Genomic DNA, 26607 nt, shown 5'->3' on the forward strand with positions numbered 1-26607 from the left:
TACCATTTTTTTATCAGAACATAGCAAATTTTCTAGAATAGCATTTGGCTAGCTAGACTACTTTTCGGACCTTCAATCAAACAAAATGAGTGTCAAAATTTGTAGATTTTAGCATTTTTAACATTTTTGAAGCGTACCAATCAAACTGTATGGGCAATAGAATTCGGCCGTCTGCTCTTGTGTTCCACGCACGGATTAGAAGATTGGTGCCAGGGCCTTTTTTTTTTTTTTGCAAACCAGGGGCATAAATGGAAGGCTGCTACTGCTAGACAGCCTGCTAGGCTGCTGCTTTTCCTTTTGTTTCTCGCAGGACACCGCTTAACATTGACCCGCGGGCCCTCCCGCCGCGGGACCCACCACCTCCGCACCCACCAAAGTTGGAAGGAGAAGGGCAAAACAGTCAGTACGGATTGTTGGTGTCCAACCCAGGCGCCATTCCGGGCGAATACTTGAGGTTGTCGTGTCAGTGTCACCTAGAAGGATCAGCCGCTGTGAGAGGCGAGAGACCCGCGGTGCACGGGATTCAACTCATCAAAAGAGCAGAGATTGGAGCTGGAATGGTGTGAGAGAAAAATAATATTAGATTGGTTGGAGCTGGTGGCTGGAGTGATGTGAGAAGAAAATATTGTTGGGCTGGAGCTGGAGCTAGAGTTAGCTGCCGAACGAAGTGAAAACGATCACAGACCAGAAAAAATATTGGTGCTTTCTTTTTCTTCTAGATCACCACTGCGGGTCTGCGGCACACCATGGACATGGAAGAAAAATTCACTTCTAGAGCACGATGATTACGCATGCAACATTCAAGACCTTGTAGCAGAGGGCCGAACAGCGGCTCACCATGATCGAGATGATCCACACATGGGGATGCAACCCCGGCCATTTCTCTACATCCTCTCCTTTCCCTCTCTGCAATCTTCATTCTCCACCGTCCATTTGCTCGCCGATGTGGACCCTCCGGATCGGCCACTATGCAGCATGCAGATTAGCATCATCACTTTCAGGTTGGGGCTTTGGAGGAGCGTTTTATTGGCTAAGCATGCTGTGGCTGTGATTGGCTGGGGTTGGCACAAAAATAACGGGAGGTTATCGCCGTTGCTTTCGGGCTGACGCGTGGCTGCTTGGCCATGGGCACAGCATGCCGCGTGCCCGTGGGCGTCACGGCCTCACGGGCCCACATGCCTGCTTCTCGTAAGGAAAATAGTTATTCGGATTGTCTTCTTTAGGATAATGAAAATGGAAATATTATTCGGAGTAGTAGTATATAATAATGGAGTAAAAGATCAGATACAATTCTGGTTTCCAAGACGCTAGGAGAAGCTAGTACTAGCTAGTACTGGCGAGGGTTTTTTAGGGCATGTACAACAGTACATACGGCTGCTGTCTATTTGACACACACAGTCAGCTAAAGAGACAGCTTGTACAATAAGTCGTCTATTTGACTGTCCGCAAGATATTTAATCCATCCTTTGGCACATAAATTATGGTGATCCAGTACATAATTCAATCTTTGTAGCTATTTATGTTGCATACATGAGAGAATGCATAATATATTCAAATAATTCACATGAGAGAATAGGCATAGAGATAGAAGATTCATTTTTAATTCATGCTAGATAACAGAACAGGCACTTCAGTTCACAGGAAGTTCATAGTGCAAAATTCAGTCTCCTTGTACCTTTGCTATCTTAATAGTGCTGTAAAAATACAAAATTGCTAACTGAATAGTGATTGAAATTGAAGGTAATCAAGCAGAGTTTTGCAGAGGGCCGCATGAGGCTGCGGACGAACTGAGGATTCGCACAAGCAAACAGAAGCCAGCACAAGCAGACGTGGCGCAAAGGAGCCGGACCATTGGCCAGCAGATGTGGCGTAGAGGAGGCTGGGCTGCACGGGGCAGTGGCCTCGTCGACAGGCGGAGATGCGCGGCGGCGTAGAGGAGCCGTGCCATTGCCAGCAGATGTGCTGCCAAAGAAGCTGCCGGCACCGTCCAAGAAGCAGCTTCCGTCCGTGAAGAAAATTGGAGGAGTAGCTGCGCCATACCCGCTCGCTCCGTTCTGCTCCGGCACATGGGCAACGCCGAGGACCCCTTCCTGGACTGCGCCGCACCTCCAGCTCTAGCTCCAAGCACTTGTCCTCCTCTTGCAGGATCCGCTCCGCTCCCTGATCCTCGCCTTCTCCGCCTGGCGCCGCAGCTCGTCGGCGGAGTCGGACACCGCCACATCCGGCGGTGGGAGCGGAGGAGCCTGCCACGGCACCAAGGCCGCATCCCTCATGCGCTCTGCCGGGATGTCGTCGCTGCCCTGGGCATCTGGAATCGCACAAACATATCATGAACTAACCGATGTAGAATCGTCCTGGACCAGGCCGGAGGGGAGATCTCACCTGCCGACCCTGAGCCGGAAGTACTCAGCGCCGCTGGTGGCGAGGGCGTGGGCAGAGGCGGGGACCGGCTGCGGCGCTCGTCGCCGGCGCGGTATTGGAACTCCATGGCGATTCCGTCTGCTCCGGTGCCGCAGCAGCTCCCGCCATGGCCTGCCGCTTCTGCGACGCCGCCTTGGGCCTCCGCTTGGAGGGGGATTTGGGGGGTTTGCAATGGCGCGAGATTTGCTGCGCAGGAAGCAAAAATTGCCCCCGCGCGCATCGGATCTGCGACGGCGACGACGACCGGGAGCGGGTGGTACAACGGGTGCGTGGAGTCGTCGATTCGCGTTGGAGCACGGGCTGCTGCCGTAGTCGAACAAGACGACGGCTTCGCTCTCTCTCCATGATTAATGAGGCTCGGGTCGTCGTATTTCATCGCGTCCGAGGGAAGTCGACGAGGTCGTCTCTACGTTGTACATGCCCTTAATCTCTACCAAATTCATGGAAAAGGAAAAAAAAAGGGTGGTCACTTGCTTTAATAAATCGTAAATAGCGGAACACGCACTAGATTATCGATGATGCTGAAACAAAATGCTGCCAAAACTGCGCACACGGAGGAGGAGGAGGAGGACGTTGTTTTTGACGCTTTGTTTGACCGTGATCAGTGCTAGTTCCGGTTTCCTGATGCATCATTACTCCTTCCCCAATCCACGCGGTTACGTTGTTATTGAACGTGTGTACGCGGCCAACTAACTATCTAGAACAACATTCTTGAGCACCAAGGCATGCACGCCCATTACTATTGGCTGCAAAAAAAAAAATCTTCATGGCATTTTGTTCCATTGCGTGCGCTCTGCATCGCCCACATGTGCATCACACCACTGGAAGAAGCCACGGCCGGCCGGCCACGCATGTTCTTCAGTCGCCGCCGCGTGAAGTGGACAGCTACTGAATCGAAGAGCACCCCAACTTTTTCTCTGTTTTTTTTCTCTTCATCATTTTATCGGGAGGCTACTATGTGCGATACGTCTTGGCTTCCTCAACCGCCCACCAGCAGCCCAGCTGCTGCGTACGCTAAAACTTTCTTTGCTTCCTCCAACGAATATAAAAATAAACCTTTCTTTTTTTCTTCTTTGATCCTGATGAGCAATCAAGAACAAATAAAAAGTTTTGAGGTACTCGTAACAGCCACTCGTACAAAAGCATCGGAACATTATAAAAAGGTAGAATAATTGGTGATCTGTGGTCAAAACCAGCGGGCTTTTGATAAGCTCTCGCATGGTTTTGTGATAAGCTCGTTGCTTGCCAGGTGATAGGCTGCCTGCCCCTCGTTTTCGCCCGCCAATGGTACGGTGTCATCATCCAGCAAGTGCAGGCAGGACAGGAGCATGATTCCCCGGAAGATGCCCTGCGCCTGACACTTGATTGGATATTCGGCAATCAGCTAGAGTATTATGAGAGATTAGGTTTGGGTGACTAGTTTTTTTTGATAAACAGGGGCGACTAGTTTAATAGCAGCTTAGGGCACTGGTACTAATATTCTTCTTTATTTGTCGACCTAATAATCCAAGCCCCTCTTTCTACTAGGACCTTGGCTGTTGGCTCGCCCTACCTGCGTGTTGTTCATGTATAGTAATGTTAACCTTTGGGTGAATATATTCGAGGCTGAATTAACCAGGTAACTTTTGGAGAATTACCCCCCCCCCCCCCCCCCCCCCCCCCACCACCACCAAAAAAAAAAGATTAGCCAACTTGAAAAGTTGCACGCTTTGGAGAAACTTTCATCCCTATATTTCATCATCCCTATATTTCTAAGAAATGGAATTTGCCGTGTGGTGAGCTAATTTCCTACATGAAAAATTCCAGCACGGAATCCATATGCAGTTGTATATATAGTTGATTATCATATGATACAATAAAAATGACCATTCGCTATCTGAAATTGACTACTGCTATTATATATCACCCCCAAAAACGTGGCGTCCATCAATATGCGTGCCATCTGCTTCTTCCGATCCCCTTGGGTTTGCTCGAGATTCACGAAAGCTACGACACACGACAAATGGTAGCGAGAGGCCAAAGAGGAATTCCTCTACGAAAAGAGAAAGAAGTTTATCGGAAGAGAATTAATAATCCAGTGATGATCCTTCTATAGAAAATAAAGAAAGATTTTAGCTAGAGGCGAAGTCAAGCTTGCCAATTCCCTTGCTTACCATTCCAACTGGATCCAAAAGGATGCAACGACACCAGCCACTTAATCAATTGGATGGATGATGAGTTCCATTCGATGTTTTGATCCATTTTGAATTGAAAATCATGTCGATAACACTGCAAAAATAGTTGGCATTAACACTTAACCCCAGGAGATCTAGCAACTCACGGTTCAAAGTTACCGTGGCCCACATGTCATATATAGACCATCTCGTTTTTTGACAGAGCAATAATTCATTGGGTTTAATCTATAATTAGTCAATTGTAGTTTATTTATGTGATACAAAGTTATATTCATAAGCAAGTATGTTTGCATACAAATATAGTAACACCAACTTTGTGTCAAAAGAATTGTATATGTGTTCATTGACTAATTGCTGGTTAAAGACTTGTTCGAACAAAACAAAATGAGCCCTGTAAAGACAAATGGAAGGAGTATGTTGTAGGCGATCATGCACTCCTAATCAAGTGGAAGGAGCAGAAATCAACTTGAAAAGTAGCATGCTTCGTTTATTATTATAAGCAGTGATGTTTGCATTTCGTTGCACACTGCTAGTTATTATTCGCCAAGCATGTCACTTGATGGCTGCCTTCATGTAACATGTTTGATTTGATCTCTATCCATGGGTGCCAGTTAAAGGTTTGATATATGTATAAACTGCATAAGTTCCAACCGGGGATGAAGTAAGCGAAAACTACATCCACCTGTAGCACCTTGCATAATTACGTTTAAATACTCGTAATCATCAAATAGCATCTGCGCAACATAGAAAAACGTATAATTGCCACCTTTTGACGTAGCATCTCCATAATGTTTACTTGTTTAGCTTTCTTTACCCAAGTTGGCTCTATCAAATGAACTGCTGCTCAAAAGCAAAACTTTGTGATAGTTAAATCAGTGTTGATGCCTTGATGGGTCCTGTGAAATCTACTCTTTTTGAAGCATGCGTACTATGCTAACGATATTGTCTTAGGATGTTATTGAGCTGTACTATGCTAACCGGCTGGCATAAGTCTATTCAGGATGGCCGTCAATAGTTTTTTTTTGTTGAAGAGGGAGGTCAATAGAAAATTAGACCTTTAAACTCTATTTTTTACATTTTATACTGTAAAAAAACGGTTTATGATTATAAATACCGAATAGTGATAAGCTTGAGCCGCTATCAGCAGGCTCGTGAAGCTGTGATACCTTGACCCTTGGCGTCCAAAGAGAGGGACATGAAGCGATCGCGAGCTGCGACGGCTGAAAAAGTGAAAACCATGGGCAGGCTCTTGGCGCCGCGGAAAAACGCCGGCGCCTCTCCCGTTCTCCGGCAGGCAGTATAGAGGCAGCAGGCGACGCCGACGCAGGCGCCAACCACCCGTGCACCCGCCCACAATGGGTCAATGGCCCTGCCTAGCTGGAGGCCAGGAGCCAACAAAGACCAGCACATCCGCCAGGACCACCGCGTCGTTTCCTTCCTCCGACGTTGCTTCCCAGCGTCCGCCGCCCCTTCCCGCCGTCCCCGACCTCCGGGTCAGAAACGGCGACTCGGGAAAACAAGAGGCACGCCAATGGTGTCGCCATCTGGAGACTGGCGGCTCCCATTCCATGGGCCACCGGATCGTGACCGTGACCGCTCCCTCGAGTCAGGGAAGGGTGCCGTCCCTTCTATAAATCTTTTACCGCCTGCCTCATTCCCATGAAACTTTTTACCAGCAGCCTCCTTTTTTTTTTGGGAACATAACTTGCTCATTGATTAAGCAGCATCATTACAATCATTTAGCAGGCAGTGCTGCAAGAAGCTAGGGGGTTGCTCAACCCAAACTAAAGCTGAACTAGAATTACATCCATTTCTAGCGCATAAATGAGCAGCATAGTTTGCCGATCTCCTCACATGAACAAGCTCAAAAGATGTAAGCGTTGCCGAAAGATCCTAAACATCAGAGAAGATTGCAGTTAGCTCAGACCTGTCCTCTCCGCGTGTTCGCCAAAGAGACACCACCTCCTGAGAATCTGCCTCAACTATCACCCGCTCCAGTGTTCCCTGAGGAATTAACCGAAGACCATCTCGCAGAGCTTCAGCTTCTGTAAGCAAGGCAGAGGCAGCAGAGTCCAGCAGCCTCTTTCGTGCGGTGCCCATACTACATCCTAGAGATACTCACCACTGAAAAGTACAGTGTTCGAAACTAAATCCGTTGATTCGATTAATCTTCTGTGCGCCTTATTTCCATGACTCCGATTAACAGACAGAAAATATGTGAATAAACAGCCAGATATAGGAGTCGGGCTACAATAGAACCTGTTCAGAACACGGACCTTGCAAAATTTCACAGCCCAGTAGAATCATTATTCATGTGCTTCGACTTTCTTGTCAAAGATTTTAGGACCAGACAATGGTATTTTGTACACTCTTTGGGCCTTGTAAACGAAAGAGTAGCCCCGGTATCAGTTAAATTTACAAACACATGACTGGCCTATCACCAGCAATAACCACCAAGTGGACGAATGTTTCCGCAAAAAGAAGTGGAGGGGAACAAGTAATTGCAAAGTGAGCAAAGATTTAACGAACAAAATTGTATGAGGTTCCTTATTTTTCTGATGAAACTTTGACCGAGAATAATGGCCTAGGTGTGGAAAATACGGGCTGTTAAACTTGTCCAGACAGAGAAATAGAAACGCCCATGTACTCATTTCGAGCTGAACTTGCCACTGACCGACTCGTAAGTTGGCATATTCAGAACTGCACAATGCAAGCGATGGAATCAGAAAACTGCAGTTGATGTTGCACTTTGTACAGGTTAGTCATTTGGAAATAAACTCACCGTTTCCATGGGATGCCATTGTCAGCGGTGATGAAATGATCTTTTCAGCAACTGTTGTTACGTCTTTCAGAGTAACACCATCAACAGCCTTGAGAAGGTGCTCAACAGGTTTCCTGAGAGGTTTTATGAAGCCAAGATTAGGTGGACCAGTGGAAGTATGATACAGAGATAAGATAATAGGAAATCATTAATGATTCAATTTATTTTAACTGACTATGCACAGCGATTTACACAAGCTTAACTGGTCATGCATGTAGAGTTTGTTATCTTCTAAAACTTCAATGCAAGTTTATGACTATGCGCTAGGAGAACTCATTACAGGTCTTTAAAAGAATCATTCTCTCAGTTACTACCGGTACTCTACATAGTTTCAGCTAGAAGCCTAGTACCGCAGAATTCAATCTAAAAGATTTACCATGTACAAACACCTGTTTGCCTCTAGTCACTAATATAAACCAAGTACACTCAATGGGCAATGCCTCCTCACCTTCCACAATAAGAGCTAACTCAAACTTAAAAGAGTAAGCTCTGAATGCTCCATGGCATCTAATATAGTTTTAGAATTACACTTTAGTCCTACAACAAGGCAGGTTCGAGATAAAAGTTGCACAGGACATCTGAATATCCCAGAACTTAGTTTCTAAAATATTGGAATCAATCATTTGATTTATGCCTTTCTCTGAAGCTATATCATAGCAGTATTCTGTCATGACCTTGAAGGGAATAATCATATGTATCGGAAGTATATGGTTTTATCACAGCAACAGTTACAATACAACACAGTACCTTTCACCAAATGCCAGTACTTGTCGCCCCATGTCTTCTGTTAGTGATGCCTGTAAGTTTGAACTATTAGAGTGAATCATCAGTGCAGTTGCAGAATTGTAGAGTTGATATCACAAAACTACAAATGTTCATGCCTAACTATCAAGGAGCAACACATCTTGGAATCAACTGAATTACAACTACTCGTTCCTTCTCTTTCACAGATATAGAGCAATTGCCGTAGGCCCATATATCAGCTGCACAAGTTATGTGTGAACCTACATGTGGTCTTGTGTGGCTGGCATGTAGGTCCAAATGTTTTAGGTTTGTGAAACTAAGGGCACAAGTAGTTGTAAGTATGCGAAATTGATCTCAAAATCTGTAGTTCATTGATAGTTACGCATGGATAGTTGTGGTTTTGGTAAATTAACTCAAATGTATAGCATTTGTAGTTTTGTATGCACCTTTGATTCAAGGTTCACTAATATTGCAGATTTAGCTGAGGCTTTAGCACGATCCAGTTGGCTTTGGTCAACTGCAATAAGAAGAAATTGAAGTTTCAGGCAAGTAAGTAATATGGAAGCAGGAACCAAGATAGGATAGGTAGGATACCTTGTCCAGGAGTTGCAAGGGAAGTGAGCTCTCTGGCTGCCAGGTCAATAGCTTTAGGAACAAATGATGCATCCTGATTATGACAACACTTTCATTATGGACCATACTAATATAAACTGTTTTAACTCCTCAAATGTGACTGAGTGTTTAATGTGAGCATGATTTAAGTCACCGGATACAAAAGGTCAAAAGGATAAAATACAGATACAATTGCAACCATTTCCAACTGGTGATTCACATTGAACAGGTAAATGATAGTTACATAAACAGTAGCATTGCGTGTCACTAACTAATTAGCTTGTGCAAGTGAATATAATAATACTTACAGTGGATGTATGAATTCCAAAGATGCCAGTGTTACTGTGAACATCCTTGAAAGCAGAGATTGACTTGATTTGGTCGAATTCAGTTACAAGGTGATCTGCACAAGCCATAAAGAATACATCAAATTCAGGCATATCCATGGTTCTTAAGGCGGTAAGGCAAGGCTAGGCGAGCGACCCCCGCCCGGACGCCTAGGCGAACTAGGTGATAGGCGAGGCGACGCTATACAAACATACACAAAATTCAGAATATAAACTGAATATAAAGTAATATCCTAATTAGTTATTTATTTTGGTTCTTAAAACATAGCAATCAGCATATAAACTAAGCAAATACCATATAAAAAAGATCAATTAGCATAAAAACTGAGCAGCTAATATCCTAATCAGCGATCTTACTAATTACTACCAGCTAATAAACAAAGGGCCAAAGGGGACAAAGCATAGCAGCAAATGGACAAACCAAAGTGCAGTAGCAGACCCATGCTCTGTTTTATATGCAAGCACAGCATAAAGAGGAGGCCAGGCAGGGGAGAGAGAGAGAGAGAGAGAGAGAGAGAGAGAGAGAGAGAGAGAGAGAGAGAGAGAGAGAGAGAGAGAGAGAGAGAGAGAGAGAGAGAGAGAGAGAGAGGGAGACACGCAGAGGCGCAGAGCCGGAGGAGGACATGCAGAGACGGCCAGATCTGACGTGCTGGCGGCTGGATGGGAGGGAGATGGAGGCGAAGAGCAGCTGGTGGGATGCGGATGCGCCGGCGGCTGGAAGGGAGGGAGGCGGAGGCGTAGAGCTGCCGGCGCCCAAGGATGCGCCGGTGAGAAGCTTCGTCGGCCAGATCCCTTTCCTCTCTGGCTCCCTATTTCTCGTCCCAATCTTCCGCCTAATCTCTATCCCTCTCCGATTCTTCCTGCGCGGCAGCGGACAGGCGGGAAGTACTGTGCGGGAACCCTCCCTTCCACGCGCGGGAACGATTTTGGGGGCTGGCGGGCAGCAACCTCTCCATCTCGCGAGCAGAGCGTCTGCCAAAGGGTGGTTGGCGTCCCGCCGACGCCAAACAGACGCCAAACAGGGGAAGGCGGACGCCATACGCGAGGATAGCTAGGCGGCTTGGACGCCCAGCAACCTGCAGCGCCCGGACGCCTAGGCGTCGCCTAGGCGACGCCTTTAAAACCATGGGCATATCATTCAATCAAATGTGTATATAAGAAAGGCCAAATACATAGATTATGACTATCTGGATTCATGATATTATTTTACAATGCTTCCCATTATAATGACAATCTTATCTTAAAGGAAATGATAGAAGAAGGTGAACTAGATATTTAACAATTTAGGTTGCTTTGCCCTATAATATCTTGACAAAGAATATCCAAACCGAGGGAGGGAGGTATACAGCCTGGGAACAAATCCTACTTGAATTATCAGCCAGAAAATGATTAAGTTCAGTCCTGTAATAGTATTGTTTACATCACCTATCAACCTCTCCAAAAGACCTATATTTACTCAAAATGAAGTATATGTTATCTGACATGCATCCTAGAGGGTCAAAACATAAACATATGTTCTACTTACTTAGACGTGAATGCAATCCCTTTCCCTGCCTTCCCCAAGAAAACGTGCCACCACCACCCAGAAGTGTCTGAAAAAAAAAAATTAAAGAGCTCTTGATGAGTCAAACCAGAATGTTCTAGAAAATTCAAATCTGTCTTGTTCGGTAAAATTGTGAATCTCAGAATCTCTCAACAAATTGTCTACTGAACCTGAAGAACTGATACAGTGGCAAAATCTTTTTCTTTGAGCCAACCACCAGGGACCTCAAATGCCAACGCGACATCTGTGTTCTATTTTGAAAGGAAACAAAAATGTAAGAATAAATAATTTAAGTGATGAAAGACGTTGCATAAATCACTTGATATGTGGACAAAATCAAAATGCCTACCGATGAATCTGCAGTTCGTCTATATTCGCCGCCAACATAAGTAGACTTCGGCCTTGTGGTTCCAGTTACACTGGGAATGTCAGACAGAAGCGGTTCAGCAATAGATACCAATTCATCATGATCAACACCTGATGCAGCTAGAACAATTCGGGGAGCAGTGTAGTTCTCCTGATACCCAAGCAATAAAAAGACCAGATAGCACGTCAATAAGGATACCTGCACGTAAAGAATGCTAAACAAAATTTGGAGATGAATCTTACAAATATAAACTGTTCCAGGACATCTGTACTCAATCTGCTAATCGAAGATTCTGATGCAATCAGAGGGTTTGCCAAAGCACCAGAATAGCCAGTAGAATGAAGAGCCTCCAAAAGGAAATTTTCAGGGTTACTTGATGCTTTTGCAAGCTCTGCCTTGAGCCTCAAAATCTACAAAGGAAACAAGTTAGCAAAGAACATAATCTATTAATCCAATTGACAGAAGTGGAGGGAGAAGATAGAAGATGAAATACCTGCTCCTTAACCTCCCAATCAAGAAAAGCAGGATTGCGTACACAGTCAACAAGCACCTCAACCATTTCAGGCATGTATGTTTTCAGCGCTCCATAAGTGTAGCTCATCATCTCACGGCTTGCAGATGCTTTGGCACTGCCACCTATCGCCTCAATTTCACGCACAACGCGCAATTCACTCCTGTTGGTAGTGGTTGCAAAGGCCATTGTCTTCAACAGCTGACTGACACCTGTTGTCTCAGGTGCCTCATATACAGAACCACAATCAATATAAACTCCAACAGAACAAGATGATCCCTGGATAGGAAATAGAAAGCAACCATTATCACCAGTTGCCGACGAGGACATGGATGAAACAAGTAGCCATATATGAAAATAAAGAGCACATACTGCAGATGTCTCAGAGGCTATTTTTACACCATTCGAAAGTGTTGTGATTTTTGTCTTGCCAGGCTCCACGAGGTCAGGTAGAGGAGGAGGAATAGTCACTCCTGGAAGCGCGAAATCTGGAGGAGGTAATGCATTTGACCGTGCACCAGTCAACCAAGTCCAGAAGCCGCCTGATGAGCTCTGTGCAACACTTGTGCTGGCAGACCTAATTGCAATATTCATCATTTGAGCATCTGCCCTATGCCGCTGCAATAAAAAAAACAACAAAGATTGAGTTCAGTGGTCAAAGGCCTAAAGCTAATCTGTCCACTTTAAATTCACTCCAAGAAAATCAACATATCTCTTTGTTTTGTCAATTATTAGTTATTACAGTAAAAGCCTTTAGTGCGGAGAAATATTCGAATCTGGATGATGAAGTTTTATATATCCTCACATAGAAAAGGTTATCTCATTAAACAATGTGGTTCTATATTCAAAGAGTTTGAAGCAAATGTACTGAACAGATAAAGCGTGAACATACGGTCATGTGAAGTAAACACTGTTGTTTGAGAGGGATAACTTCTTATTCAGTCAGCACAAGAAAAAAAAACTCATAAAGACTGAATCACAAGAGGCCTAACTAGGTTTTTCGAAATCTTATACTTCACTTGATGCAACCTAAACACATAAAAAAGGGCCAGTGTAAAACAGAAAGGAAGTATTAAAATGGGAACGAACTCTGGGATGGATTTAAAGAGTTCATGTATAATACATTAAGTCACTAACATTATATTTCAGGTATCAAACAACTAGCATAACCGCTTCTTTCACGAATTTGCGACAAGGAGATAGCAATTAACCTGCATCGATCCAAACTCATTCTACACAAAGCTTTCATGCCAGAAGCACAGGGTTCACTTGTCCTACACGTTCACATATCGATTCTACAAACAATCTCCAGAGCATTCATCATCGCATCTCAAAGCAATACGTTCCCAACTCAACAGGACAGGGGCAAACATTCAAACAACGATCCTCACATGCAGCGCCAGAAATGCCCTCAACTCCCACGCTCACGCATCAAGTCCGCGCGTGCTCGCGCCACTGACGGGTGCCCAGTAAGGATCCGCAACCTCGCAACGCGACCACAATCGACAGCGTCGCGGATCGGGCGAATCGCAGCGCGGAGCGCGCCCAGATCTACCGGAAATGGAAGGAGGTGAGGTAAGAATAGATAGGGTTCCAGGCGGGGCCGGCTAACCTTGAGGGCGCTGAGGCCCGATACGGCGCGGTGCATGGTCGCCGGCGCCTGCTGCGGAGTGGCTCGACGGAGTCGTCACCGGCGGCGTGGAGGGGGAGGATGGCTGGGGGCGGAGATGCGGAAGGGAGGAGATGGCTGCTGAGACAAGTGGACGGCGACGAATCGGAAAATGCTCTTGAAGCAACAACATATCGAGAGAGGCCGCGTGTGTGGTCGGCCCACTCCGTTTGGGCCTCGAAACGTCGTGGGTTTACTAGGCCCAACTCTGTTAGTTCTGTTGGGCCGACGGTCCATCGCTGTTGGCCACCATGGCAACGACGAGATGGGGGCGAGGCGGCCAACGGCGCCGCGAGGTGGCTCGGCTCCAACGTCCTCGGCGACGGTGGCGACGCGAGGGTCGGGTCACGGCGTGCAGCGAGGATGGTGGAGGCTCACTCCGCGAGCGGGAGGTTACCGGTGTCGATCGCCGCCGGGAGTAGATTGAGGTGCGCAATGGGCCCGCAGTCCCCCGGGCCTGGCTTCAAAGTTCGAGCAGGTTAGTTGTTTGATCGATTGCTGATTAGGGATTCCGTAGCCTGCTTTTGTGACTCCGCTCTCAGTCTATCGATTTGCTGCGACTTGTTATCTCGTTAATTTCGTTGCATTTTCCGTTGTGTTTGGTGAGATTGTTCCATCAGCGCAGTAGGTTGCTCTCCATTGTAGAGACGTGGAGATCGACTTCCGGGGCCGTTCTCATTCAGCTACCGAGTAATGACAATGGGTTGAAAATCATCACGCTAGGCATGCGTATAGCTTCGATCACCTGCTCGATGAAATGCAGATGTCAATTCATAAATAGTAGTTGCAGCATTGCAGGTGGCTTGCATTTTTTTTTCTTTTGGTCCCTGAAGATCTGTCTCGCACAAGGCTGTCAGATGGTCCATGCTGCTTGTTGGGCTGTATCTGTTTGTGTTGGACATCAACATGATGATATGGGCCAAGTTGCCATGGCATGGACAAATCGAGGTTTGGATTTTGGACACGACTTTGGTGCATGAATAGGGTTGGTATATGCAGGTGATTGGTCGTTGTGAGCGTAGGTACAGTGTCGTTAGCCATTTGGATCGTTCCTCCATTAGCAGTTATTACTTATTAGTGCTTTGATCGGAGATCACAATATCGTATCTGGTGGAAGGCACAGATCAGGCATGCGACTGTACATGATCTAATGCATGATAGTCCTCTCTAGCTAAAGATGATACGGTTTTACTGAACTTACAATTCAGTGTTTGTGGTTGTGATGTAGGAATGTAAAGGCAGCTACAGGTTACTAGTTAGCTAGTCTATTGATGTTACTTCCATAGTCAATAAAGAATATCCCCTGCCAATGGTCAATTGGTGAGTCCAAACAGAACTTTTATCATTACATTATAAATCTGACAAAATGCCACCAAACTGTGCCACTTGTTGGTTAGCTTGTGGGGCAAAATAGATAGCTGGTCATTTCGCTTTGAGCTTTCATGAGTTGTTCACTCTTTTTCTAACAGTAATGGAGTACAAGGTCCAGTGATCTTCAATTAGCTGTTGGCTCCATGAACAAACCTTTCCTACACCCCTGTTTTGTCTGAGCGTTAAAATAGCTTCAAGAGACCTAGCACACCCAGTTCTGAAGTGGTTGGACATATCCCATAGCTTGAACAAACCTTTCATATTCCCCTTTTAGAACTAAGAAATACAATATTCTGAAGTAGGGCATAATGTTGTCTGCAAAACAGCACACCCAGTGAAATCCAATTGTTTAAGAAAGACAAGGGGTGGCATTGGTAAATTATCTCTGTTTTCTCAGTCGCTTATGCCTCATGCATTTCCTCATGTAATGTTGCTTCTTTCGATAAAGCAGTAGCTGTTGCAGTGTGATCAGCTAATGATTGCTGCTCCCCTTTTTGTCCAATAGGCATACACTTAAAATAAATCAAGGGAAGCATGTGCCTGAAGCTTGTGCTTGATGATGTTTAAAAGTCCTCATGGCGCATGGGAGGGGACCTGTACTCTCTGCTGAGCATGACCACAGCAGGTGCGAGCAGCACGCATGGTTTTATATATGACCTTGGCATCCCGCCTGCATCCGCTGTCATCTTCGCGTGGCATGCAGGTTAGCCTGTCGATCAACTGTAAAAACTGCGACGCGCTAACACTTAATTCCTGGAGCTGATGGCTGTTTTCATCTTCCTTTCACCCTCATTAGGTGCCTATATATTGTCACAGAATGTGTTGAGATCGATAATGCGACCTGACTTTCGCTACATCACTATATGCGCACAGGTGGCATTGCGCGAAGAAGATATCTACGGCAAACCGTTGAATAACACACCGCCAGACGTCTACTGCGTATTCAGGTGAACGGTCGGTTTTCAGAAAGATGGATGTTCAAGTCTTACGTGGGAGTGCGGCTGCATCCATCAATCCGTGGAGTCCAACCCGGAGAGATGATGAATCCAGTATCCCAGGCTCCCTCCAGGTACTCGTTACTTCTCTTCTGCTGATTGATAAATTACTGATTAGTCAAACACATAATAGATTGCACTAATTAATAATACTCCACACTTCAGTACTGCATTATTGGCCTTTTTAGTTGTTGGTTTCAGTTAAGCAGGGAACTCCATCCCTTTAGTCTGAAAGAAAAATAAAATATTTACCATACTCCATCCGTTGGTACTAGTATTAGGATACGTATTTGCTGCGACTTCAGCATCAGCGTTTGCGCGCCTACCAAGCAAGCGCGATCGCAATTATGGTGAGGTTGCGACAGATCCGTCGGTTGGCCAGAACGGCGACTCCAAGAGTCCAAGTGTACATGTACGTACACCTGTACACAGACAGACCTCTCCTCTCCTTCCAAACAACTCGTGTTGATTTTGCATTGTTCTGGTGTGCATTAGTCAAACATGATTAGCCATTGGTGGCAGCATTAGTGAGCCCAGCCACTGCTATATCACTGTGCTGAGTGCTGACAATGAGGCCCGGCGCCATTAAATTAACTTGCCAGATGATGACGACGATGCGTGGATCGATCTTGATCTCCTCCGCAGAAATGCCACGCGAGAGTAGACGGGAGTTAATTCTCCTCGCGGCCCCGGGGGGCGTCGTCCTGCGAGATGTCGTGTCGGCATTGGCAGGGGTTATCAGGTCATAATGGCCTGATTTGGCCGTGAGAGGCACTATGCAACACACGGGGAGGTGGACTGGTCGAGAGATCGGTTGGATTGGATTGGGGGCAGGCGGGGGCAGCTGGGTCTTTCTTTCCTTCCCTTTTTGCCCCCCTTGGATGGAGTGAGGCGGAAGGGAAGAAGACCAGCGACCCGGAGGCCGGGACTGGGAGCTGCCGGTGTCCAGGTGTAGTTGAACAACCGAACCTGCTTGCCTTTTCGCGCTTCTCGGACGCCGACGACGAAGCCGCCGCGGTCGCCGTCGCGGTCGCGCGCCCACGCGGGGACAAGCGAGCCTACTTACCTAGGCATGTAGTACTGCCAGTCCGAGCAGGTTGGGCCCACCTCGTGACCCTCTGCAAGTGGGACCGGGGGCACCAGCTCTGCTACTGTGTTCACTGTTCAGGGCCATGCTCTGCTCTGGTGTCTGGGGTCTCCATGACAGCAATGGGAGCCACAGGGATTGCAGAACGATGTTGGGCAAGTGGCACCTGGGCCCCAGCTGGACGGACTTAGTTGATTTCGATTTGTGCCTTGTTCAGCTTGGATTGAATTTGAGGTTAGCATTAAAGCAAAAGGGTATCTGCTTGAAGCGGAATTTGCCCACAGCACCAGTATTTCTGTATTTGGCTTCTAGCCACATATACCCGTCCAACCTTTTTTTTTTATATATCATCCAGACTCATGTCATGTGGACAAGGAGATGTGGTGAGATTCTCTCTGACAATCTTGCTCGTGGCTTCTATTTTCTTTGCTGCAACTTTGGTAATAAGATAGGCAAAAATAATGTTTGGCAAACTTAGGTCCAACCATCTGCAAAAGTAATTTCAATTGACTGCTTAAAACTATGTGCGCATTTTGGATGAATGGAATCTGGAAATTAGATAACGCACTTCATTTTATCTTCTGCTAGGGGTTTTCAGTTTCTAGCCCATTATTTCTGTGCTTTTAGTATTTAAGCTTGACGCATCTGAACGATTGTCATGAATTTTTCAGAACCATTCGATTCCATGCCAGTGGGTTCTTTGAAATCCCGGCAATCGAGCTGCGCCGATTCAGAATGGGTTTTGGATGTCCATGATCCGACCAACGGGAGACCTCTGTAACCCCGATACTTCAACATGACCCCGTATCACGTATCCGATACGTATCCGTGTATCCGTATCCGATACTCCGATACACCTTTGTGCCTTTTAAGTTTTGTAGAAATTTGACGTATCCACGTATCCGTATCGGGCTGATACTGATACGCCTATCCGTATCGGTGCTAGCAGGAGACTGCATTCAGGGTCGTGCTTGTAGGAGAAGGTTGTTCCTTGCTCCTTTGTCTGGGCACGCGATGCAGCACGAGCATATTTTTATGTGCTCTACCATCTACCCAGGTTTTAGTAGTATGTGATCTGTTGGGGTCTATCAAGTGTTGTACTGCTCCATTTGCCTTGGGTAGGAAGCAAGCTCTGGGATTCACCCCTGCCTCTCTTTCTGTCCAGCATCACGCACTCTCATGGCAAAAAGGATCATCATTCGAGCACAAGGCCCTCCTCCATATGCCCATGTGAGACCTCTTATCTCTGCTATTTCTTGCTCCTGCAATTTGCAAACTTCATTATTGTGCAGTGGAAAGAAAAATTCCCTTTCCATCATCCCCCATGCATGCAATGCAGCTAGAGAAAAGAAAATCGAAACAGTTTTCCCTTGACCAATATTCAAATGTTTACTTTTACGTGCATCTTGATTACTAGACCCGGCCTTTTCCGGTGTACTTATAGATAACCTAAGCCGTTTAGTTCTTGCTGATGTCAGATTTGTGTGTTTGATATATATATGCATGCATTTGAGCATTTCTGATGCTGCTGCTATTTTGAGTCTACTAAATCCCTAGACAATAGATACAATCTCTCTCCGCGTGGGAGTGAGTGCAGCGCAGTGTGTGGAATCTGCAGTAACAGCTGTGGAGGTAGCAGTTCTCTACATACCTTTTGCTTTTGGTTGTCCTAGCTTGCCAGCCAGACAGTCCCTGAACTTTGAAAGTCTGAAGCCCGATAAAATATACTTGCATCAACGGTAGAACGTCTAAGGCAAAGGTGCATGGCGCGGCACCATCTTACGGGCAGTTTAATTTAGCGTAGATGAAAGGTGTCCATGTCTTGTGTTGTGCTTAAGCGATAGAGAGAGAAAGAGATAGAGAGAGAGGGGCTAGCTAGGGAGGAGGGGCCCTTTAACTTTTCCTCATGGGGTGTGTGGCTTCAGTTAAAGTAGGCAGGAATTCTGCTCTCTCTTGTATTAAACCGGTGAAAGCAGCTGCCTGCCTGCCTCGATTTTTTTTATATGTATGCCTCTCCCTCACTCCTTACTCTCTCCTTTGCACCGCTAGTACTGCTCCTCCTTGCGCTCTTCGGTTTGCTTCTCTTTTCTTCTATCTCCTTTCACTCGTTTCAATCTTGTGTTCTCGCCGAATTGTGCCTGATGGCCATATGCTTGTTTGATTTACTTGGCAGCGCAGCAAGACATAGAAGAATCCCCTACTACTCATGCATGAGCACCGCCTCCTCGCGCCGCATATGAATCAGACATGAATAAGGGCCACAGCAGCAGCTCCTCGAAGCTCATCAACGAGAAGCTTGAGGAACACCGGATCTCCACCGCCAAGCACTGCCCCCACTGCGGTGAGAAAATCGACAGCAAGCCGGTATGCATATGTGAAGTTGACAATTTCGTTTTGCCTTGTTGCACTCCTCTCTAGCATCAGTACTGTGATACTTGGTGCAACCTTTTCTGATGGGATTAATTGCTGTAACTGCAAGAAGGATTGGGTGGGGCTGCCGGCCGGAGTCAAGTTCGATCCAACTGACCAGGAGCTGATCGAGCACCTCGAGGCGAAAGTGAAGGATGAAGGCTCGAGATCTCACCCTCTCATCGACGAGTTCATACCCACAATAGATGGGGAGGACGGTATATGTTACACCCACCCCGAGAAACTTCCAGGTGAGAGAGCTATCTAAGCTAGACATGAGCTGAAATATTACTGAACCGTATACTTATACGACATATTCCTGGCTTTTCGAGCTTTGCTTTTCATGGAGTGATATATTGTATGTTGGGATTGTATTGCAATGAATTATGTGCTGTGGTTTGGATTTGGGATATGGAACATATTCCATTGTTCTCGGTGTGCTCTCCCCTCTATTCTTAGTGTTCTCCACATGTGCTCTCGGGTATATGCACAGAGAATTATTGTTTATGGAAAGTTGTGCCTACCCTGATCTACCTCTCTCCTCTAAGTCATGATGGTAAGATGCTTCTGAAGTTTCCAAATAGGTTTCTTTCCTTTCTATCTCTTATCTTTTAAAGAGGTTTGTTGCATCTTTCAAGAAACATAGGCCACCCACCCATCTCAGGTTCTAACACAGTTCTTGCATCTATATGCCTTGTGCTGATGATCGTCAGGTGTGACCAGGGATGGCCTGAGCAAGCACTTCTTCCACCGGCCATCCAAGGCCTATACGACGGGCACGAGGAAGAGGAGGAAGATACAGACGGAGTGCGACGTCCACAAGGGCGAGACGAGGTGGCACAAGACCGGAAAGACGCGGCCGGTGATGGTGAACGGCCGGCAGAAGGGGTGCAAGAAGATTCTGGTGCTGTACACCAACTTCGGCAAGCACCGCAAGCCGGAGAAGACGAACTGGGTGATGCACCAGTACCACCTCGGCGACCTCGAAGAGGAGAAGGAGGGGGAGCTGGTGGTGTGCAAGATCTTCTACCAGACGCAACCCAGGCAGTGCAGCTGGTCTTCCGAACGGGGCGCCGCCGCCGCTGCTGCCATGGCAGCAACGACAGTACAGGAGCAGCGTAGGAGGGATAGCGGCAGCGGAAGCTGCTCGTCGAGGGACCACGATGTGTCGGCTACATCATTCCAGGCCGGATACACGGTCACCACGGCCGTCGAGATGCAGCAGCATATGAAGCAGCACTCCGCGGACCATTTCAGCTTCGCGCCTTTCAGGAAGACTTTCGATCAGGAGGTAATAATTAACCACCATTCTTCTTGATAAGCTCTGGAAGTACATGGGACTAGTGCAGGTTTTTGCTCTTAGAGAGGACTGGGGTAGTGTCGAAGTGTCTATATGAAAACTTCTGCTGGTTAGGTTGGGGAGAACATCACGCAGATCATCCACGATCCATTCCCATGCACCCATGCAGGCTCCTGCTTTTTTTCTCCCTCTTTTATTTTGGTGTGGATATACTTACTTTCTGTTTGATTAGATGAGCTAGCTTGTTGCATATATATGCATGGGCGTTTGGGTAGCTGACCAAATGTGCAGGTGCCAGTCTAAAGCAAAAGATGAGCTACACATCACAGAGTATGGACCCGTTTAAGTGGTTCGAGTCTCACATCATTTTACTCATATTGCAAGCAACCCGACCTAGGAACCATCCACCCACCGTGAAAGCAAAAACTACCAATAAATTCCTTTTGAATAATTGATACGTCCTATTCTCTTATACACACACACAAAAAGAGCACAGTATGTAACAGCATAACTGAAATGGAATGCGAAAATAAATATGTAAATAGAAAGTAACGTCAAATAATATATATCTAATCGAGTTTGATTTGTACGTGTATATGTACGGAGCAGGTTGGTGTAGGTGGTGATCAGGTACCATCTAATCAGCTTGGACGATCAGAACAGCATCATGCCGTCCAGGAGCAGCAGCCACACCGCCCGGTGCTCGCGACCACGGCCGTCCCAGCCACGGCTTTCCTGATCAGTAGGCCATCGAACCCTGTCTCGACTATTGTGCCACCTGCAATGCAGCACACGTCAGTTGTTCTCGATCATGATCAGTTCCATGTGCCAGCAATCCTTCTACATCACCACGACAAATTTCAGGTGATTAATTAATCCATCTTGGCATGTTTTATTTCTTTCATGCATTTCCGAGACAAATTAATTAATTAAGATATTGCACAATGGGTTTGCAATTAGATTTTGCACACGAGTTTGGAACGACCAAATAAATTACATGAATGCATATGAATGTTTTCTTAATTAGCGTATCTTTGTTGTTGTTTCTTATTTTCGACCCGATCTTTTTGCCACCCTAAATGTTTTTAACATATCCCGTTCAAAAAAAATGTTTTTAACATAAGTCCAAACCATTCTACAACGTACATTTTATCCATTTTAATTGAATGGTGGTGGCCTATTCCTCTTTCTTCTTTTCTTTCTTCTTTTTAGAAAAGTATGTTTTGCAACCAAAATGGAAAATGTCAAGAGTCTTAGAAGGAGTTGCTTTCTTTAATTTGCTTTATTGTCTACACGATCCTAGCACTGTATTCTTACCCCAGATTTTGTATAATCATATCACAAAATAATCTTTTCACTTATTATATTTGCACTAGTTTTAAAGATACATGTACAAAAATACAATGTATTTAAAATAGCTATTTTCGTGTGTGTGTGTGTGTGTGTGTGTGTGTTTGTGTGTGTATTTAATAATATTCACTTGTATTCTTTAGTATACCACACACCGCTGCATCATGTTTATATATTCCCAAGAAGCAGGGTAGGAACTTGTAAATTTGTATTAAAATGAAAAAAAATTCTCAAGGACACCATATAAGGTATACTGTTTTGCAATAATCATTTGTCAGAGCATGTTAAACCAGATATATTCATGAATGTACATATTTCCACACCTGCTTACATTTGTAATTTCAGACCATGATCTTTTTTGTTTGAAGATTTTAATTTGATGCAATGGCAGCCATTTTTAGTAACATGTCCTTGGATGTTCTATTGAAATTTAAGCTGATTGCATGCATACATATTGGCCTATATAGCTTGTAGAGAAAGAACCATCTCATGGCCAAATACTCTTTCCGATAGTTCCCTTTTACCCTCATTCTTTACCGAAACACTACTTTATATTTACTGTTCCATTTCAACATTATTGGTAACAAAGAAAATGCACCAACAGCATCAGCACCAACAACAACAGCCACCGCAAAAGCTTGACCACAGGTCTGCCGGCTTGGAAGAATTGATAATGGGTTGCACGTCATCCACAAGCACAAAAGGGGTAAGTTGATTCCTCCCAATTCTTTTGAACCACGTACATACATGCTGGTAGTAACTAGCTAGGATCAACATCAGCATGTAATTACCTGGGATCTATGAGTCATATTTGTAAGTTTAAATTTAGAATATGTGCAAACATCTAACGAATTATTAATGCATTCACACATGCATATGAACATAGATCTCATACTGAGTTTAAGGTTATAAGCTAGTGCACATTCATGTTATCTTGATTATTAGTATGTATAGATAGATCAGAAAGCTGCATGTTCTCATGCAAGCGAGGTGAGGTGAGGGATAGCCTAGCTAGGAAAAGGAAGACTGCACCAGGGGGGTCCTGAGGAAACTTCAGTGTGGGGTCGCGTAGTCTCTTTGTCGTTCTAGCATTCTAAAACAAGCCCTTACCATGACAGCTTTTCCTCCAAATTAGGTTCCCTATTTTTAATTGATCATTTTAGGTGCTTTTGCAGCATGCATGCCAACGAGAGAGAGAGAGGGGGGGGGGGAGAGAGAGGGAGAGGGAGAGAGAGAGAGAGAGAGAGATCTGCATAGTGCTTGTGTGTGTGTGTGTGTGTGTGTGTGAGAGAGAGAGAGAGAGAGGAATGATCTATATACTGTAGTACTCAGTGAGATAGAAGAAACATCATGAATATATGCAAACAAGGACCACTTCTTTGCTTTGCTTTTGAGTGCCAAAGGAGAGAGGCCAAAGACCAGCGTAGAAACAAGACCATACTTTCCTTGCTTTCATGACCATATAGGTGAAAACGAGAGCTTTTTCTCCGTGTCGGTAGCATCCTTGCTTTTTCAGACTATATAATAGTTTTTTACTGCTATCTCTTGAGAAAAGAACCAAGCAAAAGGAGGCAATATCATTTGTGTCTTCTCTTCCACTCTTTTCTATGAATGTGGATTCACACGAAAACCATGCATGCATGCACATGGTCTCATATTACTGTTTCCCGGCCGGGATAGTGTTGTCCAGACCAGGGTTCACATTCCCGGTGCTACTGTAGCGAAAATCGTTTATTTTAAAAAATTTGACTTTTATATTTTTAAATTTTGAACCGAAAAATATTAAAAACCGGATCGGTTTTCACCTCCCGGTCATCACCGGGAACGGGAAATTTTCCCGGTTTTCGGCCTTCCCGGACCGGGAATGTGAACCCTGGTCGAGACCGACAGTTGACGAACACATCAATTTAGTTATATAGGACAGGAGGTTGGGTTGAAACTGCTTTTGATGATTAGAAAGGTCAAACAGATACCTCAAGGTTACCCGGCCGGCTCCCAACTCGTTTAATGTACTATGAAATACGTTTCATAGAATAAAAAGAGGTCCTTCTCGAACAGTTCTTTTTTATTTCCTTTGGCTACGCGTTTCAGTTACCGAAAATAGTAACAGCTCAAATAATATAGTCCCATCTTGAGCATAAACACAGAACTAAACAGTCGGTACATTTGCTATAGATATGAATCTCTATCATACATAAGCACAATGTTATGTTTTCACTGCCTGACATATATGTGTGCAGTGTGCTGCTCTCCTTCCAGCGATGCTACCTTTCTCACCCTATTCAACGACTATTGCACTCCACCGAAGCAGTGAATTAGCAGTTCCTTTTTGACCCCCTTTTTCCTATTCTATTGCAGGAAACTTCAATTCCTCAGTCCCAAGAGACAGAATGGCCTTACCCATACTGGCCGCCTGACAACCAAGATCATCATGGATAGTAGCAACAAGGCTGTTAAATAGTGGCAATCAATACCAAAACTAACCACACCACTTTCAATGGGTTGGTCTTTGTCCCCTTGAATATACTGGGCCTTGCTTTAATTTCTTGGAGAATGTACTGCTGTTGGGAGAAGATAAAGAAAACGGATCTACACAGATCTATCCCTCAATGAAAAGAAGATGATAAAATTAGTTGTGAACTCTTCAAGGCAGAAGAGAAAGTGTGAACAAAAATAAAAGAAGAAAGATCGATGGGAGGAAAGGTATTGTTGTGCCTGACATCAAAACGGAGCATAGCTGGCCCAGACAATGCAACCCGTATTAGTGCAACTTAATCAAGTATAACTACAATCAATCCTTCGTTTATCACAGTTTTTTCATTTGTATTAGCTATTTTTCAATTGTAAAAAGTAGTATATTGTTTGCATGTACATTAACCCGGTCCCTTCTTTGGTTTCTGAATCTCTATACTTATTTCCCCTTTGTTAATTTGTTCTACAAATATGCATCGCCAGTAGTTTTTGTTTGTTTTACATCTCTAGATGCAGAAACATTGTTTATATTTTGGTAGTGTTAGTGTACTTCTTTATTAGAAAGTAGAATTAAAACTATAATTTTTTGAAAGGAATGAATAGAGCCATATGATTACTGTATTTATCATGTACATTGTCTAAATAATTACTATTATGTTATAAGTCTATTAAGTTGCACTTGCATATGCTGAGCTAACTACTCTTGTACGACATTTGGGACAAAGTAATCATCAGTTCATTTTTTTAACTCGTTAACTTGTCCTAAACCCACCATACATTTTAAGAACGAACGAGTATTAATAACAGGTACTTAAATTTATTTGTAATTATGATTATTCCATGCACATGAGTCTTCTTTTAATTTAATTCAACATACTTCAGTATTTATTTCATTACTATGTCATATTAAATTAGTTATACATGTAAATGTTTTTGAAGAGTGCATCAATCATCAAGTATAGGACAAGACTATTTTGCTTCCCCTAAATGTCATATCATATATTTAAAAATGGAGTAGTATTATATTTGGGACTCATAGAAAGACAATGTCATCGTATGGTGCTTGATTATCATACCATCCAAAATAAAATTCAACATTAGCTAGGATGTAGTAAACTTAAACTAGAATTGTTTGATTTGTTAGGATGCAATGAAAATGTTACTCGTGTAAATTCACATGTTTCTAATAGCCCAGAGCTAGGTTTGTTGTCATTTTTTCATTTAATCCGTAAAGCATCCTTTGTATTCTACTAATTTAAAGCATGGCATGGAATAAAGACGGCAGGCATGTCCACGCTTGTCTTAAGGTTGTCGCTAGAATAAGCATAATTTATATTTTGTACCACCTAGCCCAATTATTTTCTTACATATTTGTGTGTTCGTCTCGAAGTAATTATACTAAATGAATATAAATGTGCGACTAATAAGGATGGGAATGCATATGGTATTCAAGGTAAAAGGGAGACCTTTTTTTTCCCTAATGGGGAGTCAAGTTTTGAATATGGTATTGCTTAAAATATGGTGGTGAAGCTATTTTAAACTTTTATGATACATATTTTCAACTTGGTATTCGAGAAGTAACCTGCACAATTTTTCCAATGACAAGAATATCAGGTACATTACATAGGCGATTATAGGATGAATATAATCATATTAAGTGCACTGCTGATGATCTTTCTTTTTTATCCAATGGGGAGTGCATCGGTCATCTTACAAAGTTCCATCAATTCCATATGAATTAGAAAAGGTTTAAGAATATTCATGATGCATTGTTCCGCATGGAAAGTACCGAGCCTTAGGGGTTCAAATTAGTGCTGCTAAGGGTCATCACCGACTCTATTTAACTTAATTAATTGAACCAGTTTCTTAAATTCAGCCACACTTTTAAAAAATAGGTCAATAGATAGAACTAAAGAGAGTCGACGCCTCTTGGTGGCAGTCCTGCCTGTGAAAAATTATTTGATATATCCCAAGTGGGAAAAAAAAGAGAACACTAGTCGGTATACATTTAGAACATGAGTATTGTGGTTTCTGATAATGAGAAATTGAGAAACTAGTTTCAGAGGGTGTCTGTGAGAGAAAGACATGCAAAGTGCATGGATTAATCCATACATTTTTCATAATTTTGCCATTGCTTAATCAATTGAAAGTGCTAAAATGACAATCTATTAATGTCTATTCGATTTTTTTAAAGGACATACCCAGTGTTGTAGGATTCCTGCGCTATGTGGGGTCTGGGGAAGGGTTGTTTTAAGCACCAAGTCTTTCCCACATAAATGTGTAGAGGCTGGGGCTCGAACCCAGGACCTTCCGGTTACACACGGTAGGCTCAACCGTTGCACTAGGCCCACCCTTTGTCTATTCGATGTTATTACAAATGTAATTTTTCTTGTGTATATTTGTCGGGTACCACG

General features: G+C 44.4%; 3 protein-coding genes across 9 annotated transcripts; 1 reads left to right on the plus strand and 2 right to left on the minus strand.

Annotated features, from left to right (window-relative positions):
• Positions 1-1745: 1745 nt before the first annotated feature.
• LOC120675566 lies at positions 1746-3116 on the minus strand. The gene is made up of 2 exons (XM_039956763.1): positions 2383-3116; positions 1746-2308 (listed from the first exon to the last, which is right to left on the minus strand). The coding sequence occupies exons 1-2, from the start codon at positions 2795-2797 to the stop codon at positions 2115-2117; spliced, it is 609 nt and encodes a 202-aa protein (XP_039812697.1). The 5' UTR covers positions 2798-3116; the 3' UTR covers positions 1746-2114.
• A 3745-nt stretch (positions 3117-6861) lies between these two features.
• On the minus strand, positions 6862-13319 carry LOC120675563 (mitochondrial-processing peptidase subunit alpha-like). Its single transcript, XM_039956760.1, has 13 exons — positions 13153-13319; positions 11913-12158; positions 11523-11819; positions 11272-11439; positions 11012-11179; positions 10833-10913; positions 10645-10711; positions 9081-9175; positions 8755-8827; positions 8607-8677; positions 8164-8213; positions 7378-7490; positions 6862-7295 (listed from the first exon to the last, which is right to left on the minus strand). Exons 1-13 carry the CDS (start codon positions 13186-13188, stop codon positions 7243-7245), a joined length of 1518 nt encoding a protein of 505 aa, XP_039812694.1. The 5' UTR covers positions 13189-13319; the 3' UTR covers positions 6862-7242.
• A 5297-nt stretch (positions 13320-18616) lies between these two features.
• Positions 18617-24737, plus strand: LOC120672997 (NAC domain-containing protein 75-like). Of its 7 annotated transcripts, none has more exons than XM_039953659.1 (7): positions 18617-18735; positions 18836-19026; positions 19142-19322; positions 19785-20362; positions 20981-21235; positions 22311-22427; positions 24080-24737. In XM_039953659.1, exons 2-7 carry the CDS (start codon positions 18910-18912, stop codon positions 24158-24160), a joined length of 1329 nt encoding a protein of 442 aa, XP_039809593.1. In that variant the 5' UTR covers positions 18617-18735; positions 18836-18909; the 3' UTR covers positions 24161-24737. The 7 variants fall into 7 exon arrangements, with proteins under 7 accessions (XP_039809593.1, XP_039809598.1, XP_039809596.1 ...); XM_039953664.1 differs by having other exon boundaries at positions 22326-22427; XM_039953662.1 differs by having other exon boundaries at positions 19145-19322.
• Positions 24738-26607: the final 1870 nt, after the last annotated feature.

This window comes from Panicum virgatum, chromosome 5N, assembly GCF_016808335.1.
Source record: "Panicum virgatum strain AP13 chromosome 5N, P.virgatum_v5, whole genome shotgun sequence".
In the NCBI taxonomy this organism is placed as follows: domain Eukaryota; kingdom Viridiplantae; phylum Streptophyta; class Magnoliopsida; order Poales; family Poaceae; genus Panicum; species Panicum virgatum.